The 21,290-nt window shown below is 47.2% G+C and overlaps 2 protein-coding genes across 2 annotated transcripts in view; both read left to right on the top strand.

Moving 5' to 3' along the window:
* The window catches only part of astn1 (astrotactin 1), a gene marked incomplete at its 3' end in the record, with an annotated part of 1,033,675 nt that overhangs the window by 785,968 nt on the left and 226,417 nt on the right, over positions 1 to 21,290 (top strand). The gene's annotated exons all lie outside the window — the stretch shown is intronic.
* pappa2 (pappalysin 2) overlaps positions 1 to 21,290 on the top strand; it is a gene marked incomplete at both ends in the record, with an annotated part of 278,401 nt that overhangs the window by 165,598 nt on the left and 91,513 nt on the right. The window contains one exon of the mRNA XM_079505807.1: positions 14,656 to 14,869. Coding sequence (XP_079361933.1) covers positions 14,656 to 14,869 — 214 coding nt within the window. The remainder of the gene's footprint in view (positions 1 to 14,655; positions 14,870 to 21,290) is intronic.

Genomic DNA, 21,290 nt, shown 5'->3' with positions numbered 1-21,290 from the left:
CGCCAACACCAACACCCCCAAAGGCGTAAACCTTGTGCTCCACTGCCACAGCTGCAGAACGGTCTGCCGTTGGTACGGATTCACCATCCAGATGCACCGTCCAGCACATTTCAGCCATGATTAAGTGGATGGAAGAACTATTTTTTTTGTGTTGTGTTATTATTGTGTATTCACCACCACTTGTTATATGGGTACAGCGGCACAACTGTGCAAAGCTTGACCAATCCACAAACAGCCTGGTAGAACTGGGGCAGGACGGATGTAGCCTCGGTCCCAGGCTTACTTATCTGCGAAAAGAAAAGCCTGCTTCACAACGTAAGGCAGAGAAGCTATCGGTGGATGTATCGTATCCTCCGGAACATCCGTCAGATGTATTTCCGCCGGATACGATATTTTCCCGACCAATCACAACACTTGTTTCATTCGCGGAGAATGTAAACTGATTTGTAAAGCATCAGCGTCATTTCCTTGGGCGTGATACTTCCGCTAAAACCCTGCAACTTCCGCCCAAACAAATGATAGCCTCTACAGCGTAGGTCTTGCCCAGGATGGGACTGATGTAGTATAGATGTTCCGGATGAATAAAGACAGACAGAGGTCTGTGAAGGAGGGATGCTCCCGTTAGTATTGCTGATCTGTCTCGCAGCTCAACTGGTCACCTCGTGAAAATGAAATGAGATTGTGCTGTGTCCCGTTTTTAAGATGAGCGGCATCACATATAATCTCACCATGAGTCAGCCATGCCCAAATATGGAGTTACGGGTACTTGTGTGTCATCACATACGATGTTACTACTATGTCAGCAATGCCCAATAGTCGGCCTAGGAAATAAAATCATGTGAAAAAGGACATACATTGAGTGTTCTATTACAGGGGTTCTCAACGTTTTTGGCCGGGGACCCCCGGAAATGCTTTGGCAATGTCTCGGGACCCCCGCCCCGCCCCCTCCCGACCCCCAATATAAATTGACTGCTACAATAACCTTAAACCATTTTGGGCGGGAACCCCTTTTGGTGTTTTAAGCATTGTTATAATTTAGCTATTGAAAAATAGCAGATCTACAAGCTCATAGCGCGCCACCGAGTGGCGCGCTACGAGCTTGTAGGTCTGCTATTTTTTTTAAATCGTGAAAAAAAAAAAAAGAATCTTTTTTTTTTTTTTTTTTTTTTTTTTAATAATTTGGGGACCCCCTAAAATAATTTGGCGACCCACCGAGGGGTCGCGACCCACGGGTTGAGAACCCCTGTTCTATTACATGAAAAGCCTTTTTAACGGTTTCTAGACCGGTTCCCCTTGAGCACCTGACTACTCGGGAACGATGCAAGTTGGGAACACATGCTCCCCCCTGTGGTACTCTATGTGGGACCCTTCTAAATGCCCATATATGGAGTTCCGTGTGAGGCATGCCCAAATATGGAGTACACAGGCTAGTTCTATGACGTCATTACTATATGACATCATATTGATGACATCAGGGTACTCCATATGGATTTGCAGATGCAGAATGTGGATGTTTCGATTTTGGCGGAACACAATGTTTGTGTTTACACAAACCCTCCAAGCTGGCCATATAGGAGGGGCTAATATTAATATCGCTTTTTTTAAAGGAGTAATTATAATAATAATGAATTGCATTTGTATAGCGCTTTTCCAAGTGCTCAAATCGCTTTACAATGGTTCATTCATTCATACTTTGGGAGGTGAAGCGGCGAACAGTTGACTCCAGCGTCCTCACTTCCCACATTCACACACCAATGGTGGCGAGCTCACACCGACCGACTCATTGGAGGCAGTGTAGGGTTCAGTGTCTTGCCCAAGGACACTTCGACATGTGGACAGGAGGAGCCGGGATTCGAACCGCCTACCCAGGGATCATTGGACGACCTGCTCTACCTCCTGAGCCACAGCCGCCCAGACCCAGGGATCATTGGACGACCTGCTCTACCTCCTGAGCCACAGCCGCCCAGACCCAGGGATCATTGGACGACCTGCTCTACCTCCTGAGCCACAGCCGCCCAGACCCAGGGATCATTGGACGACCTGCTCTACCTCCTGAGCCACAGCCGCCCAGACCCAGGGATCATTGGACGACCTGCTCTACCTCCTGAGCCACAGCCGCCCAGACCCAGGGATCATTGGACGACCTGCTCTACCTCCTGAGCCACAGCCACCCAGACCCAGGGATCATTGGACGACCTGCTGTACCTCCTGAGCCACAGCCGCCCAGACCCAGGGATCATTGGACGACCTGCTCTACCTCCTGAGCCACAGCCACCCAGACCCAGGGATCATTGGACGACCTGCTCTACCTCCCAGACCCAGGGATCATTGGACGACCTGCTCTACCTCCTGAGCCACAGCCGCCACAACACATTACTCTCCTGAGTAATGCTGCCTGACGTCGCGGCCATGTCAGCGAGTTCATCCGATATCCAGACAGACTCCTTGAACCCGGTGGGCAGCGGGAGGGATGTCTGGGTCTGGAGGCATACCTGGCTCAACGTGCGCCAGCCCAGTGTGCACGCACGCACGCACGCACGCACGCACGCACGCACGCACGCACGCACGCACGCACGCACGCATTCCTGGCTGCTTAACCCATTTAGGCCTGACGTCGACATTAATAAAATGTCTTCTAAAATTCTGACAGTTTTCTGAAATACCTCATGTTTCTGTATCAGTGGTGCTCAGTATTTCATGTCAAGGACCCTCAAAAATGATGTAATTGGCCACCGACCACCATCTGAAAATATGTTGTTCCAGGAACCCCTCAGAAGCAAATATTTGAGTTAAAAACGTTCTCCCTGAAAGAATATATATTCAAAGATTTGCGCCACATTTTTTCACGATTTCTCAAAAATAGCAGACCTACAAGTTCATAGCTTGTAGATCTACTATTTTTCAATAGCTAAAGCATAACATAATGCTTAAAACACCAAAAGGGGTTCCCGCCCAAAATGGCTTAATAATAGTTCAAATATTTCACATCATTGATGCGCGTTCCATTAATGTGTGTGCCGGGCTCTTGTTTCGCCACATCCTACTAGCTACAGTATAGGTCGGTAGCGGCTGTAGGGCACGCTACTAGCTACAGTATAGGTCGGTAGCGGCTGTAGGGCACGCTACTAGCTACAGTATAGGTCGGTAGCGGCTGTAGGGCACGCTACTAGCTACAGTATAGGTCGGTAGCGGCCTGCTGAAAAGGGCCCGGTTACCATGGGAAGAGACGGTAAACAGGGAACATCCTCACACGCTACTAGCTACAGTACAGGTCGGTAGCGGCTGTAGGGCACGCTACTAGCTACAGTATAGGTCGGTAGCGGCTGTAGGGCACGCTACTAGCTACAGTATAGGTCGGTAGCGGCTGTAGGGCACGCTACTAGCTACAGTATAGGTCGGTAGCGGCTGTAGGGCACGCTACTAGCTACAGTATAGGTCGGTAGCGGCCTGCTGAAAAGGGCCCGGTTACCATGGGAAGAGACGGTAAACAGGGAACATCCTCACACGCTACTAGCTACAGTACAGGTCGGTAGCGGCCTGCTGAAAAGGGCCCGGTTACCATGGGAAGAGACGGTAAACAGGGAACATCCTCACACGCTACTAGCTACAGTACAGGTCGGTAGCGGCCTGCTGAAAAGGGCCCGGTTACCATGGGAAGAGACACTCTACTAGCTCCAGTATAGGTCTGTAGCGGCCTGCTGAAAAGGGCCCGGTTACCATGGGAAGAGACACTCTACTAGCTACAGTATAGGTCGGTAGCGGCCTGCTGAAAAGGGCCCGGTTACCATGGGAAGAGACAGCTACTAGCTACAGTATAGGTCGGTAGCGGCCTGCTGAAAAGGGCCCGGTTACCATGGGAAGAGACACTCTACTAGCTACAGTACAGGTCGGTAGCGGCCTGCTGAAAAGGGCCCGGTTACCATGGGAAGAGACGGTAAACAGGGAACATCCTCATGTATTTTAGGCCTTCAGATTTAAGTGCTATAAGCTCAGATTTACGAGGAAAGGCCCGCGTGGCTCAGTTGGCCTGAGGCGGTGTATGCACAAACTTGCTGTACTTAACATTTGATCTCTGTCTCCTCATCTGCCTGCGATCGCGTGTGTCTGTGTGTGTGTGTGCGTGCGTGCGTGCGTGCGTGCGTGCGTGCGTGCGTGCGTGCGTGCGTGCGTGCGTGCGTGCGTGCCGTGTTTGCCTGGGGTTAGCCCGTTATAGCCGGGAAAGCATCCGTGACATTTTAGATTTTAGTGCTTGCTATTCCAAAAATAGCAGATATTATATACACAGCGAGTTACTGTAGCAAAGCAAAGTTAGCAAAGTTACTATATTTACCCAGGGTATCTGGGCTAAGCTCAATAACTTGTTTCCAGCCAGGCCCTGCTCATAGAACATTTAATCGTAGTGGTTCAATGCCTTGCTCAAGGGCACTTCAGCGGTGGTAACTGGCACTGTAACATAAAACTGTACAAGCAAGCACTACATGAGCTTGCAGATCTGCTACTTTGTATGCTTATTTCGTGTGACACTGTAGTATGATCATAGTAGGGCGTTAATTTAACCCATTTTGACCTGAGATCAGTGGCGCGCTATGAGCTTGTAGATCTGCTATTTTTCAATAGCTAAAGCATAACATAATGCCAACACCAAAAGGGGTTCCCGCCATGAATGGGTTAAAGTTCAAATCTAGTCAATCGTAAGATTACAACAGTGACATTGAATATGAAAGTTCATAGAAGTGTTTTTTTTCATGTGCCTCTTGAAGCCATCAACCCGATGCAGGCCTGTCTGATATGAAGCCATCAACCCGATGCAGGCCTGTCTGATATGAAGGGGGAGGAAGTTCCAAATCCTCGGTGCATCATAGCTAGCAGCTAGCTAGTCTCCTACCATTGGTCGATAGCTCGGTCAGCCGTCCAGCCAATAGGAAGGGGCTATGTGAGACTAATCATAATGAATAACATTAACGTTATTTGAATCAATCTGCATGATAAAGTATGTTAAAGCGGCACTCTGTAACATTTTTTTTTTCACCTAATTTTTATTGATGAAAACAACATAAAAAGACAATACGAAAAAAGGAGAAAAACTAAAACAAGGCTGCATTATTCATATTACAAGATACATTTAATGAAATCCTCATACATTATCGCTAGGCTGAAAGAAGAGATCCCACTTTTCCCACTTTTTATAGAACTTATCCTCTTGTAGTCTAAGTATTAATGTTAGTTTTTCCATGACAGACAGTTCCTCAGTAATGTCCATCCAATGTTCTTTCGTTGGTGGGTCCTGTTGGTACCAGCGTCGTGTGATCGCTTTCTTACTTGTTGCTAAGAGGATCTTGATTAAATCTGTGTAACATTTTTAAATGTTTCAAATGTCCAATCTGTAGGTAGAGTATCAAAGTCGTACGATTTGTCACACACGTTACCGCATAGTGAAATCTGTTCTCCGCATTTACCATCTCTTGGAGCTGAGCCGCAGCCAAGGAGCGGTGAGCTGCAGCCGTGCCTCTCTCGGGAATCATTTGATTAGTTGATTTGACCCCCCAATCCAACCCATTGATGCTGAAACAGTCTTTTGTATGGCCGGGGATCGAACCCCCGACCTCCCAGTTTCAGGGCAGACACTATAGTCTAACCACAAGGCCACTCACTGCCTGGTCTGTATGTCTGTACTGTATGTCAAAGGCCTCTGTGTAGAAATCCACATATGCCGCATCTTCAGTATGTATAGCTATAAGAGAGTCAGGTTATACGCCCCCAGAAATTGCTGATCTACAAGCTCTCAATGTGCCACATGCCTGACACGGTGTGAGCTTGTGGATCCGCTATTTTGGGCCAAAACTGCCCTTTTAAGGGAATTCCAGCACCTGCGTCTCTCTAACATATTGTGCAGGGCACGTCCCTGGGACCAACAGTCCATTAGGTGGGAGACACTGTACGCTTTGACTGGTTTTAATCATTCTGTTTGTTGCCTTTCCTACAAATTGTCCAGTTGTAGTGTTGCCCAACGTTCATGATCCTAGAGGCCTAACAAACACGGTAGATTAAATTGTTGAAAAAACACGTCATTTCTGTTGAGAGACAAAGCATAAATCATGCTGTGGGCATGTTAACAGCACGGTGTCATCATAGCCCCCGACAAGAAAGAAAGAAACCGATTATTTTTCTCCACGAATGCGAATGCTGGCAGATTGCAGCAGACATGCCTCCGCACGCACGCACGCACGCACGCACGCACGCACGCACGCACGCACGCACGCACGCACGCACTTATTGCTGCAATAATCAGAGGTCAGAATTATTCTCCTCTTCGTTCCTTTTCGTGCTACGCTGGTACTCAAGACATTGACAGCATGTTGCTTTGTGTTGATAATCTCTGAAAATAGCCTGATGTCCACATATATGTCTGTTGTGGTCTTTTCCGTCCAGGAGGCGAATGCCCAAAGACCGTTTTCACACAGTCAGCATTTATGATATGAGTCAAGATTTATGATATAAAACACTGATTATAGAGAAATAATATTAAGTGTGGCTTTTGGGGTTTTCGGAGTAAGTATGCTCGAAGGCCATATCGCGCGTCATTCAGCGCAGCGAAAACACTGCCACGCACACTCACGCACGCACACACTCACGCACGCACGCACGCACGCACGCACGCACGCACGCACGCACGCACGCACACACACACACACACACACACACACACACACACACACACACACACACACGCTGTGGTTGTACACCACAACAATCTATGCACACCCACTACAGCTGTATCGGGTTTTAAATAATGGCCCCCAACACCAGTATGTTTTATAATGGCTTATAAAACAAATTCTATACAATGTTAAAGATTCATAAAATTTTATAGAGCTATTAAAGCGAGTAGGATTCTCGGTTGTTACGGTTGTGTACACACATCGTGTGGGTCCATTACGTGCCCAGGATGTGTTAGCTTTAGCTAACGTTGACCATATGCTCTCCTAGCTTTCTGAAGGGTGCCAGGCAGCCTCTCCAATGCAGGGCTTTCTGAAGGGTGCCAGGCAGCCTCTCCAATGCAGGGCTTTCTGAAGGGTGCCAGGCAGCCTCTCCAATGCAGGGCTTTCTGAAGGGTGCCAGGTAGCCTCTCCAATGCAGGGCTTTCTGAAGGGTGCCAGGCAGCCTCTCCAAAGCAGGGCTTTCTGAAGGGTGCCAGGTAGCCTCTCCAATGCAGGGCTTTCTGAAGGGTGCCAGGCAGCCTCTCCAATGCAGGGCTTTCTGAAGGGTGCCAGGCAGCCTCTCCAAAGCAGGGCTTTCTGAAGGGTGCCAGGCAGCCTCTCCAAAGCAGGGCTTTCTGAAGGGTGCCAGGCAGCCTCTCCAAAGCAGGGCTTTCTGAAGGGTGCCAGGCAGCCTCTCCAAAGCAGGGCTTTCTGAAGGGTGCCAGGTAGCCTCTCCAATGCAGGGCTTTCTGAAGGGTGCCAGGCAGCCCCTCCAAAGCAGGGCTTTCTGAAGGGTGCCAGGCAGCCTCTCCAATGCAGGGCTTTCTGAAGGGTGCCAGGCAGCCTCTCCAAAGCAGGGCTTTCTGAAGGGTGCCAGGCAGCCTCTCCAATGCAGGGCTTTCTGAAGGGTGCCAGGCAGCCTCTCCAATGCAGGGCTTTCTGAAGGGTGCCAGGCAGCCTCTCCAATGCAGGGCTTTCTGAAGGGTGCCAGGCAGCCTCTCCAAAGCAGGGCTTTCTGAAGGGTGCCAGGCAGCCTCTCCAAAGCAGGGCTTTCTGAAGGGTGCCAGGCAGCCTCTCCAATGCAGGGCTTTCTGAAGGGTGCCAGGCAGCCTCTCCAATGCAGGGCTTTCTGAAGGGTGCCAGGCAGTCCCTCCAATGCAGGGCTTTCTGAAGGGTGCCAGGCAGCCTCTCCAATGCAGGGCTTTCTGAAGGGTGCCAGGCAGCCTCTCCAAAGCAGGGCTTTCTGAAGGGTGCCAGGCAGCCTCTCCAATGCAGGGCTTTCTGAAGGGTGCCAGGCAGCCTCTCCAATGCAGGGCTTTCTGAAGGGTGCCAACCTCTCCAATGTAGGGCTTTCTGAAGGGTGCCAGTCCCTCCAATGTAGGGCTTTCTGAAGGGTGCCAACCTCTCCAATGCAGGGCTTTCTGAAGGGTGCCAGGCAGCCTCTCCAAAGCAGGGCTTTCTGAAGGGTGCCAGGCAGCCTCTCCAAAGCAGGGCTTTCTGAAGGGTGCCAGGCAGCCTCTCCAATGCAGGGCTTTCTGAAGGGTGCCAGGCAGCCTCTCCAATGCAGGGCTTTCTGAAGGGTGCCAGGCAGCCTCTCCAATGCAGGGCTTTCTGAAGGGTGCCAGGCAGCCTCTCCAATGCAGGGCTTTCTGAAGGGTGCCAGGCAGCCTCTCCAATGCAGGGCTTTCTGAAGGGTGCCAGGCAGCCTCTCCAATGCAGGGCTTTCTGAAGGGTGCCAGGCAGTCCCTCCAATGCAGGGCTTTCTGAAGGGTGCCAGGCAGCCTCTCCAATGCAGGGCTTTCTGAAGGGTGCCAGGCAGCCTCTCCAAAGCAGGGCTTTCTGAAGGGTGCCAGGCAGCCTCTCCAATGCAGGGCTTTCTGAAGGGTGCCAGGCAGCCTCTCCAATGCAGGGCTTTCTGAAGGGTGCCAACCTCTCCAATGTAGGGCTTTCTGAAGGGTGCCAGTCCCTCCAATGTAGGGCTTTCTGAAGGGTGCCAACCTCTCCAATGCAGGGCTTTCTGAAGGGTGCCAGGCAGCCTCTCCAAAGCAGGGCTTTCTGAAGGGTGCCAGGCAGCCTCTCCAAAGCAGGGCTTTCTGAAGGGTGCCAGGCAGCCTCTCCAATGCAGGGCTTTCTGAAGGGTGCCAGGCAGCCTCTCCAATGCAGGGCTTTCTGAAGGGTGCCAGGCAGCCTCTCCAATGCAGGGCTTTCTGAAGGGTGCCAGGCAGCCTCTCCAATGCAGGGCTTTCTGAAGGGTGCCAGGCAGCCTCTCCAATGCAGGGCTTTCTGAAGGGTGCCAGGCAGCCTCTCCAAAGCAGGGCTTTCTGAAGGGTGCCAGGCAGCCTCTCCAAAGCAGGGCTTTCTGAAGGGTGCCAGGCAGCCTCTCCAAAGCAGGGCTTTCTGAAGGGTGCCATGGTGCCCCTACAATGTAGGGCTTTCTGAAGGGTGCCAGCCCCTCCAATGCAGGGCTTTCTGAAGGGTGCCAGACCCTCCAGGGCTTTCTGAAGGGTGCCAGTCCCTCCAATGCAGGGCTTTATGAAGGGTGCCAGACCCTCCAGGGCTTTCTGAAGGGTGCCAGGCAGCCTCTCCAATGAAGGGCTTTCTGAAGGGTGCCAGCCCCTCCAATGCAGGGCTTTCTGAAGGGTGCCAGACCCTCCAGGGCTTTCTGAAGGGTGCCAGGCAGCCTCTCCAAAGCAGGGCTTTCTGAAGGGTGCCAGGCAGCCCCTCCAATGCAGGGCTTTCTGAAGGGTGCCAGGCAGCCCCTCCAATGCAGGGCTTTCTGAAGGGTGCCAGCCCCTCCAATTTAGGGCTTTCTGAAGGGTGCCAGGCAGCCTCTCCAATGCAGGGCTTTCTGAAGGGTGCCAGGCAGCCCCTCCAATGCAGGGCTTTCTGAAGGGTGCCAGGCAGCCCCTCCAATGCAGGGCTTTCTGAAGGGTGCCAGGCAGTCCCTCCAATGCAGGGCTTTCTGAAGGGTGCCAGGCAGTCCCTCCAATGCAAGGCTTTCTGAAGGGTGCCAGGCAGCCTCTCCAATGCAGGGCTTTCTGAAGGGTGCCAGGCAGCCTCTCCAATGCAGGGCTTTCTGAAGGGTGCCAGGCAGCCCCTCCAATGTAGGGCTTTCTGAAGGGTGCCAGCCTCTCCAATGCAGGGCTTTCTGAAGGGTGCCATGGTGCCCCTACAATGTAGGGCTTTCTGAAGGGTGCCAGGCAGCCCCTCCAATGTAGGGCTTTCTGAAGGGTGCCAGGCAGCCTCTCCAATGCAGGGCTTTCTGAAGGGTGCCAGTCCCTCCAATGCAGGGCTTTCTGAAGGGTGCCAGACCCTCCAATGTAGGGCTTTCTGAAGGGTGGCAGCCTCTCCAATGCAGGGCTTTCTGAAGGGTGCCAGGCAGCCTCTCCAATGCAGGGCTTTCTGAAGGGTGCCAGGCAGCCTCTCCAATGCAGGGCTTTCTGAAGGGTGCCAGGCAGCCTCTCCAATGCAGGGCTTTCTGAAGGGTGCCAGTCCCTCCAATGCAGGGCTTTCTGAAGGGTGCCAGGCAGCCTCTCCAATGCAGGGCTTTCTGAAGGGTGCCAGGCAGCCTCTCCAAAGCAGGGCTTTCTGAAGGGTGCCAGGCAGTCCCTCCAATGCAGGGCTTTCTGAAGGGTGCCAGGCAGCCTCTCCAAAGCAGGGCTTTCTGAAGGGTGCCAGGCAGCCTCTCCAATGCAGGGCTTTCTGAAGGGTGGCAGCCTCTCCAATGCAGGGCTTTCTGAAGGGTGCCAGGCAGCCTCTCCAATGCAGGGCTTTCTGAAGGGTGCCAGGCAGCCTCTCCAATGCAGGGCTTTCTGAAGGGTGCCAGGCAGTCCCTCCAATGCAGGGCTTTCTGAAGGGTGCCAGGCAGTCCCTCCAGTGCAAGGCTTTCTGAAGGGTGCCAGGCAGCCTCTCCAATGCAGGGCTTTCTGAAGGGTGCCAGGCAGCCTCTCCAATGCAGGGCTTTCTGAAGGGTGCCAGGCAGCCCCTCCAATGTAGGGCTTTCTGAAGGGTGCCAGCCTCTCCAATGCAGGGCTTTCTGAAGGGTGCCATGGTGCCCCTACAATGTAGGGCTTTCTGAAGGGTGCCAGGCAGCCCCTCCAATGTAGGGCTTTCTGAAGGGTGCCAGGCAGCCTCTCCAATGCAGGGCTTTCTGAAGGGTGCCAGTCCCTCCAATGCAGGGCTTTCTGAAGGGTGCCAGACCCTCCAATGTAGGGCTTTCTGAAGGGTGGCAGCCTCTCCAATGCAGGGCTTTCTGAAGGGTGCCAGGCACCCTCTCCAATGCAGGGCTTTCTGAAGGGTGCCAGGCAGCCTCTCCAATGCAGGGCTTTCTGAAGGGTGCCAGGCAGCCTCTCCAATGCAGGGCTTTCTGAAGGGTGCCAGTCCCTCCAATGCAGGGCTTTCTGAAGGGTGCCAGGCAGCCTCTCCAATGCAGGGCTTTCTGAAGGGTGCCAGGCAGCCTCTCCAAAGCAGGGCTTTCTGAAGGGTGCCAGGCAGTCCCTCCAATGCAGGGCTTTCTGAAGGGTGCCAGGCAGCCTCTCCAAAGCAGGGCTTTCTGAAGGGTGCCAGGCAGCCTCTCCAATGCAGGGCTTTCTGAAGGGTGGCAGCCTCTCCAATGCAGGGCTTTCTGAAGGGTGCCAGGCAGCCTCTCCAATGCAGGGCTTTCTGAAGGGTGCCAGCCTCTCCAATGCAGGGCTTTCTGAAGGGTGCCAGGCAGCCTCTCCAATGCAGGGCTTTCTGAAGGGTGCCAGGCAGCCTCTCCAATGCAGGGCTTTCTGAAGGGTGCCAGCCTCTCCAATGCAGGGCTTTCTGAAGGGTGGCAGCCCCTCCAATGTAGGGCTTTCTGAAGGGTGGCAGCCCCTCCAATGCAGAGCTTTCTGAAGGGTGCCAGCCTCTCCAATGCAGGGCTTTCTGAAGGGTGGCAGCCCCTCCAATGTAGGGCTTTCTGAAGGGTGGCAGCCCCTCCAATGTAGGGCTTTCTGAAGGGTGGCAGCCCCTCCAATGTAGGGCTTTCTGAAGGGTGGCAGCCCCTCCAATGTAGGGCTTTCTGAAGGGTGGCAGCCCCTCCAATGTAGGGCTTTCTGAAGGGTGGCAGCCCCTCCAATGTAGGGCTTTCTGAAGGGTGGCAGCCTCTCCAATGCAGGGCTTTCTGAAATGACGTCATGTGGCAGCCAAGTCTATGGACTTTTAACCCATTTTGACGTGAGATCAGTTTTCTGAAAAAGCTGTTTCTATGTCAGTCGTTCTTCGATTTTTCAAAAATAGCAGATCTACAAGCTCATAGCGCGCCACTCGGTGGCGCGCTATGAGCTTGTAGATCTGCTATTTTTCAATAGCTAAAGCATAACATAATGCTAACAACAAAAGGGGTTCCCGCCCCAAATGGGTTAATGGCAGTAAATGACAACTAGATAATATATAAATACAGTGATATAAATACAGTGGATGCCCCTCATTTCAAGTGTGTGTGTGTGTGTGTGTGTGTGTGTGTGTGTGTGTGTGTGTGTGTGTGTGTGTGTGTGTGTGTGTGTGTGTGTGTGTGTGTTAACACAAACCTTGCCCTCCCCAAACAAAAATGAGTGTTTGTTTAAACACAAACATTGCATAACACAAACATTGAAGGTGAGGACGCAAATTGTGAGCGTTTTGAGCTTGTATATTGGCTTGTATATCGGTATATAGTTTTGCTACGACAGTAATATGCACTTGTGGCCCTCTGGAGTGAGTGTGGAAATATAGTGTCCATCCGGAAAGTATTCACACTCCTTCACTTTTTTTGTGTTTTGTTACAGCCTCATTTCAAAAGAGATTAAATTTTTATTTTTGAGTGGTGTAAACCACTCCAACAACTGGCTTTGTACCCGTGTCTGTTCGTACTAAAAAAATCACACCCGTGTGAACTGAGTGGTGTAAGGTCTTATATAGACTGATCAGCTGTGGTCTGACGTAATGTCTGACGTAATGAAATCACACCCGTGTGAACTGGGTGACCGTAGCAACCATGCTCATTTTTTGGTACGAACAGACAGACAGACAGACTAACAAAGCTAGTTGTAGGAGTGGTTTACACCACTCAAAAATGAGCATGGTTGCTATGGTCACTCAGTTCACACGGGTGTGATTTCATTACGTCAGACATTACGTCAGACCACAGCTGATCAGTCTATATAAGACCTCACACCACTCAGTTCACACGGGTGTGATTTCATTACGTCAGACATTACGTCAGACCACAGCTGATGAGTCTATATAAGACCTTACAACACTCAGTTCACACGGGTGTGATTTTTTTCTCATCAATCTACACACAATAGCCCATAATCACAAAGTGGAATTTTATTTCTAGCATTTTTCTCAAATGTATTAAAAATAAAAAACTGAAGTATTCCCACTCTTTGATAATCTGAAATGCATCCTGTTTTCACCGGTTGTCCTTGAGATGTTGGTACAACTTGACTAGAGTGCAACTGTGGAAATAGTAGTGGCCCTCTGGAGTGAGTGTGGAACTATAGTGGCCCTCTGGAGTGAGTGTGGAACTATAGTGGCCCTCTGGAGTGAGTGTGGAACTATAGTGTCCCTCTGGAGTGAGTGTGGAAATAGTAGTGGCCCTCTGGAGTGAGTGTGGAAATATTAGTGGCCCTCTGGAGTGAGTGTGGAAATATTAGTGGCCCTCTGGAGGGAGTGTGGAACTATAGTGTCCCTCTGGAGTGAGTGTGGAAATATTAGTGGCCCTCTGGAATGAGTGTGGAACTATAGTGTCCCTCTGGAGTGAGTGTGGAAATATTAGTGGCCCTCTGGAGTGAGTGTGGAAATATTAGTGGCCCTCTGGAGTGAGTGTGGAAATATTAGTGGCCCTCTGGAGGGAGTGTGGAACTATAGTGTCCCTCTGGAGGGAGTGTGGAACTATAGTGTCCCTCTGGAGTGAGTGTGGAAATATTAGTGGCCCTCTGGAATGAGTGTGGAACTATAGTGTCCCTCTGGAGTGAGTGTGGAAATATTAGTGGCCCTCTGGAGTGAGTGTGGAACTATAGTGTCCCTCTGGAGTGAGTGTGGAAATAGTAGTGGCCCTCTGGAGTGAGTGTGGAACTATAGTGTCCCTCTGGAGTGAGTGTGGAACTATAGTGTCCCTCTGGAGTGAGTGTGGAAATAGTAGTGGCCCTCTGGAGTGAGTGTGGAACTATAGTGTCCCTCTGGAGTGAGTGTGGAAATAGTAGTGGCCCTCTGGAGTGAGTGTGGAACTATAGTGTCCCTCTGGAGTGAGTGTGGAAATAGTAGTGGCCCTCTGGAGTGAGTGTGGAACTATAGTGGCCCTCTGGAGTGAGTGTGGAAATAGTAGTGGCCCTCTGGAGTGAGTGTGGAACTATAGTGGCCCTCTGGAGTGAGTGTGGAACTTTAGTGTCCCTCTGGAGTGAGTGTGGAAATAGTAGTGTCCCTCTGGAGTGAGTGTGGAACTATAGTGTCCCTCTGGAGTGAGTGTGGAACTATAGTGGCCCTCTGGAGTGAGTGTGGAAATAGTAGTGGCCCTCTGGAGTGAGTGTGGAACTATAGTGGCCCTCTGGAGTGAGTGTGGAAATAGTAGTGGCCCTCTGGAGTGAGTGTGGAACTATAGTGGCCCTCTGGAGTGAGTGTGGAACTATAGTGTCCCTCTGGAGTGAGTGTGGAAATAGTAGTGGCCCTCTGGAGTGAGTGTGGAACTATAGTGGCCCTCTGGAGTGAGTGTGGAACTATAGTGGCCCTCTGGAGTGAGTGTGGAACTATAGAGGCCCTCTGGAGTGAGTGTGGAACTATAGTGGCCCTCTGGAGTGAGTGTGGAACTATAGAGGCCCTCTGGAGTGAGTGTGGAACTATAGTGGCCCTCTGGAGTGAGTGTGGAACTATAGTGGCCTTCTGGAGTGAGTGTGGAAATAGTAGTGTCCATCTCCATCTTCAAGGTTGCCCATCCGTCCCTGTTGTGCTGCAGGTGACAGCGACAGGCTGGTGTGTCTGGAGGACGGCCTGTGGTCCTTCCCCGAGGCCTACTGCAAGGTGGAGTGTCCCGAAGCGCCCGTCATCGCCAACGCCAAGTCCCTGTCGGCGGACTGCCTCGCCACGGGCCACGACGTGGGCGCCGTGTGCCGCTACAAGTGCAACCCGGGCTACTACGTGACGGGGAGCCTGGGCAAGAAGACGCGGAAGTGAGTTTGTATTTATTTATTTATTTTTTGGGCTTTTATCTGCCTTTATTATTAATTAATTGTCAATGAGACCTGCGTTTCTTTTTTTTGTACATGCAGAGAACTCGCGGGGCGACAACGCAAACGCGTTCCCGTGAAATTGTCGCGCGTGCTCTTTTCGTGCACCAGGTCTCGAATAGCAGATCTACAAGCTCACAATGCGTCGCATTTGCGCTTTTAGATCTGCTATTGGCTATGATTGACTTCCAATTCACCCTTTGTCAGCCTTCTGATTGGTCCCTGACTGACCAACCAGCAGGCTCTTTTCTGCCTTGCTCCACCCTGGTTCCGCCTTGTTTATGCTGAATTTTCTAAAACATAATGTTTGGATAAAACTAAAAACAAACATGATATGCCCTGCAGTCACCATGCTGCGCCTGTGATGTTCCTTTTATACTGACACCAAGTTTAAAATAAGAATTGAATGCACAGAATATCAATACGAAGCAACTGAAAAAACATGTTATTTCAATGGTAGTGGATGGAGAGAGAGGATTTTTGTCCAACCACGAAACGGCAACCAATGGGTGCGAAGAGAGGCACAATCACGGGTGGGACTTGACAAAGGATGAATTCTAGTTGCCATTTGAGTCACATCGGTAACGTCCACTGCATCTTAACCCATTTTGGGCGGGAACCCCTTATGGTGTTATAATTTAGCTATTGAAAAATAGCAGATCTACAAGCTCACTGAATCTAAATATAGCTTTATTGACATCAGTAACGTCCACTGCATCTAAATACAGCTTTATTGACATCAGTAACGTTCACTGCATCTAAATACAGCTTTATTGACATCAGTAACGTCCACCTAATCTAAATACAGCTTTATTGACATCAGTAACGTCCACTGCATCTAAATACAGCTTTAATGACATCAGTAACGTCCACTGAATCTAAATACAGCTTTATTGACATCAGTAACGTCCACTGAATCTAAATACAGCTTTATTGACATCAGTAACGTCCACTGCATCTAAATACAGCTTTAATGACATCAGTAACGTCCACCTAATCTAAATACAGCTTTATTGACATCAGTAACGTCCACTGAATCTAAATACAGCTTTAATGACATCAGTAACGTCCACTGAATCTAAATACAGCTTTAATGACATCAGTAACGTCCACTGAATCTAAATACAGCTTTATTGACATCAGTAACGTCCACCTAATCTAAATACAGCTTTATTGACATCAGTAACGTCCACCTAATCTAAATACAGCTTTATTAACATCAGTAACGTCCACCTAATCTAAATACAGCTTTATTGACATCAGTAACATCCACTGCATCTAAATACAGCTTTATTGACATCAGTAACGTCCACTGCATCTAAATACAGCTTTATTGACATCAGTAACGTCCACTGCATCTAAATACAGCTTTATTGAGATCAGTAACGTCCACTGCATCTAAATACAGCTTTATTGACATCAGTAACGTCCACTGAATCTAAATACAGCTTTATTGACATCAGTAACGTTCACTGCATCTAAATACAGCTTTATTGACATCAGTAACGTCCACCGAATCTAAATACAGCTTTATTGACATCAGTAACGTTCACCGAATCTAAATACAGCTTTATTGACATCAGTAACGTCCACCTAATCTAAATACAGCTTTATTGACATCAGTAACGTCCACCTAATCTAAATACAGCTTTATTGACATCAGTAACGTCCACCGCATCTAAATACAGCTTTATTGACATCAGTAACGTCCACTGCATCTAAATACAGCTTTATTGACATCAGTAACGTCCACTGCATCTAAATACAGCTTTATTGACATCAGTAACGTCCACCTAATCTAAATACAGCTTTATTGACATCAGTAACGTCCACTGCATCTAAATACAGCTTTATTGACATCAGTAACGTCCACCTAATCTAAATACAGCTTTATTGACATCAGTAACGTCCACCGCATCTAAATACAGCTTTATTGACATCAGTAACGTCCACTGCATCTAAATACAGCTTTATTGACATCAGTAACGTCCACTGCATCTAAATACAGCTTTATTGACATCAGTAACGTCCACCTAATCTAAATACAGCTTTATTGACATCAGTAACGTCCACCGCATCTAAATACAGCTTTATTGACATCAGTAACGTCCACTGCATCTAAATACAGCTTTATTGACATCAGTAACGTCCACTGCATCTAAATACAGCTTTATTGACATCAGTAACGTCCACCTAATCTAAATACAGCTTTATTGACATCAGTAACGTCCACCTAATCTAAATACAGCTTTATTGACATCAGTAACGTCCACCTAATCTAAATACAGCTTTATTGACATCAGTAACATCCACTGCATCTAAATACAGCTTTATTGACATCAGTAACGTCCACCGCATCTAAATACAGCTTTATTGACATCAGTAACGTCCACCTAATCTAAATACAGCTTTATTGACATCAGTAACGTCCACTGCATCTAAATACAGCTTTATTGACATCAGTAACGTCCACCTAATCTAAATACAGCTTTATTGACATCAGTAACGTCCACTGCATCTAAATACAGCTTTATTGACATCAGTAACGTCCACCTAATCTAAATACAGCTTTATTGACATCAGTAACGTCCACCGCATCTAAATACAGCTTTATTGACATCAGTAACGTCCACTGCATCTAAATACAGCTTTATTGACATCAGTAACGTCCACTGCATCTAAATACAGCTTTATTGACATCAGTAACGTCACCTAATCTAAATACAGCTTTATTGACATCAGTAACGTCCACCGCATCTAAATACAGCTTTATTGACATCAGTAACGTCCACGGAATCTAAATACAGCTTTATTGACATCAGTAACGTCCACGGAATCTAAATACAGCTTTATTGACATCAGTAACGTCCACGGAATCTAAATACAGCTTTATTGACATCAGTAACGTCCACCGCATCTAAATACAGCTTTATTGACATCAGTAACGTCCACGGAATCTAAATACAGCTTTATTGACATCAGTAACGTCCACCGCATCTAAATACAGCTTTATTGACATCAGTAACGTCCACGGAATCTAAATACAGCTTTATTGACATCAGTAACGTCCACTGCATCTAAATACAGCTTTATTGACATCAGTAACGTCCACCTAATCTAAATACAGCTTTATTGACATCAGTAACGTCCACCTAATCTAAATACAGCTTTATTGACATCAGTAACGTCCACCTAATCTAAATACAGCTTTATTGACATCAGTAACGTCCACTGCATCTAAATACAGCTTTATTGACATCAGTAACGTCCACTGCATCTAAATACAGCTTTATTGACATCAGTAACATCCACTGCATCTAAATACAGCTTTATTGACATCAGTAACATCCACTGCATCTAAATACAGCTTTATTGACATCAGTAACGTCCACTGCATCTAAATACAGCTTTATTGACATCAGTAACGTCCACTGCATCTAAATACAGCTTTATTGACATCAGTAACGTCCACCTAATCTAAATACAGCTTTATTGACATCAGTAACGTCCACTGCATCTAAATACAGCTTTATTGACATCAGTAACGTCCACTGCATCTAAATACAGCTTTATTGACATCAGTAACGTCCACCTAATCTAAATACAGCTTTATTGACATCAGTAACGTCCACCTAATCTAAATACAGCTTTATTGACATCAGTAACGTCCACTGCATCTAAATACAGCTTTATTGACATCAGTAACGTCCACTGCATCTAAATACAGCTTTATTGACATCAGTAACGTCCACCTAATCTAAATACAGCTTTATTGACATCAGTAACGTCCACCTAATCTAAATACAGCTTTATTGACATCAGTAACGTCCACCTAATCTAAATACAGCTTTATTGACATCAGTAACGTCCACCTAATCTAAATACAGCTTTATTGACATCAGTAACGTCCACCTAATCTAAATACAGCTTTATTGACATCAGTAACGTCCACTGCATCTAAATACAGCTTTATTGACATCAGTAACGTCCACCTAATCTAAATACAGCTTTATTGACATCAGTAACGTCCACTGCATCTAAATACAGCTTTATTGACATCAGTAACGTCCACTGAATCTAAATACAGCTTTATTGACATCAGTAACGTCCACCTAATCTAAATACAGCTTTATTGACATCAGTAACGTCCACCTAATCTAAATACAGCTTTATTGACATCAGTAACGTCCACTGCATCTAAATACAGCTTTATTGACATCAGTAACGTCCACTGCATCTAAATACAGCTTTATTGACATCAGTAACGTCCACCTAATCTAAATACAGCTTTATTGACATCAGTAACGTCCACCTAATCTAAATACAGCTTTATTGACATCAGTAACGTCCACCTAATCTAAATACTGCTTTATTGACATCAGTAACGTCCACTGCATCTAAATACAGCTTTATTGACATCAGTAACGTCCACTGCATCTAAATACAGCTTTATTGACATCAGTAACGTCCACCTAATCTAAATACAGCTTTATTGACATCAGTAACGTCCACTGCATCTAAATACAGCTTTATTGACATCAGTAACGTTCACCTAATCTAAATACAGCTTTATTGACATCAGTAACGTCCACCTAATCTAAATACAGCTTTATTGACATCAGTAACGTTCACCTAATCTAAATACAGCTTTATTGACATCAGTAACGTCCACCTAATCTAAATACAGCTTTATTGACATCAGTAACGTTCACCTAATCTAAATACAGCTTTATTGACATCAGTAACGTCCACCTAATCTAAATACAGCTTTATTGACATCAGTAACATCCACTGCATCTAAATACAGCTTTAATGACATCAGTAACGTCCACCTAATCTAAATACAGCTTTATTGACATCAGTAACGTCCACTGCATCTAAATACAGCTTTATTGACATCAGTAACGTCCACCTAATCTAAATACAGCTTTATTGACATCAGTAACGTTCACCTAATCTAAATACAGCTTTATTGACATCAGTAACGTCCACCTAATCTAAATACAGCTTTATTGACATCAGTAACGTCCACTGCATCTAAATACAGCTTTATTGACATCAGTAACGTCCACTGCATCTAAATACAGCTTTATTGACATCAGTAACGTCCACTGCATCTAAATACAGCTTTATTGACATCAGTAACGTCCACTGCATCTAAATACAGCTTTATTGACATCAGTAACGTTCACCTAATCTAAATACAGCTTTATTGACATCAGTAACGTCCACTGCATCTAAATACAGCTTTATTGACATCAGTAACGTCCACTGCATCTAAATACAGCTTTATTGACATCAGTAACGTCCACCTAATCTAAATACAGCTTTATTGACATCAGTAACGTCCACCGCATCTAAATACAGCTTTATTGACATCAGTAACGTCCACTGCATCTAAATACAGCTTTATTGACATCAGTAACGTCCACTGCATCTAAATACAGCTTTATTGACATCAGTAACGTCCACCTAATCTAAATACAGCTTTATTGACATCAGTAACGTCCACCTAATCTAAATACAGCTTTATTGACATCAGTAATGTCCACTGCATCTAAATACAGCTTTATTGACATCAGTAACGTCCACTGCATCTAAATACAGCTTTATTGACATCAGTAACGTCCACCTAATCTAAATACAGCTTTATTGACATCAGTAACGTCCACCTAATCTAAATACAGCTTTATTGACATCAGTAACGTCCACCTAATCTAAATACAGCTTTATTGACATCAGTAACGTCCACCTAATCTAAATACAGCTTTATTGACATCAGTAACATCCACTGCATCTAAATACAGCTTTATTGACATCAGTAACATCCACTACATCTAAATACAGCTTTATTGACATCAGTAACGTCCACTGCATCTAAATACAGCTTTATTGACATCAGTAACATCCACCTAATCTAAATAAAGCTTTATTGACATCAGTAACGTCCACCTAATCTAAATACAGCTTTATTGACATCAGTAAAGTCCACCTAATCTAAATACAGCTTTATTGACATCAGTAACGTCCACCTAATCTAAATACAGCTTTATTGACATCAGTAACGTTCACTGAATCTAAATACAGCTTTATTGACATCAGTAACGTCCACCTAATCTAAATACAGCTTTATTGACATCAGTAACGTTCACTGAATCTAAATACAGCTTTATTGACATCAGTAACGTCCACCTAATCTAAATACAGCTTTATTGACATCAGTAACGTCCACCTAATCTAAATACAGCTTTATTGACATCAGTAACGTCCACCTAATCTAAATACAGCTTTATTGACATCAGTAACGTCCACCTAATCTAAATACAGCTTTATTGACATCAGTAACGTCCACCTAATCTAAATA

This window comes from Electrona antarctica (genome assembly GCF_951216825.1).
Source record: "Electrona antarctica genome assembly, chromosome: 1".
NCBI classification, from domain to species: Eukaryota; Metazoa; Chordata; class Actinopteri; order Myctophiformes; family Myctophidae; genus Electrona; species Electrona antarctica.
Note: the sequence above shows the minus strand (reverse complement) of the source record. Positions and strands in the feature narration are given on the sequence as shown.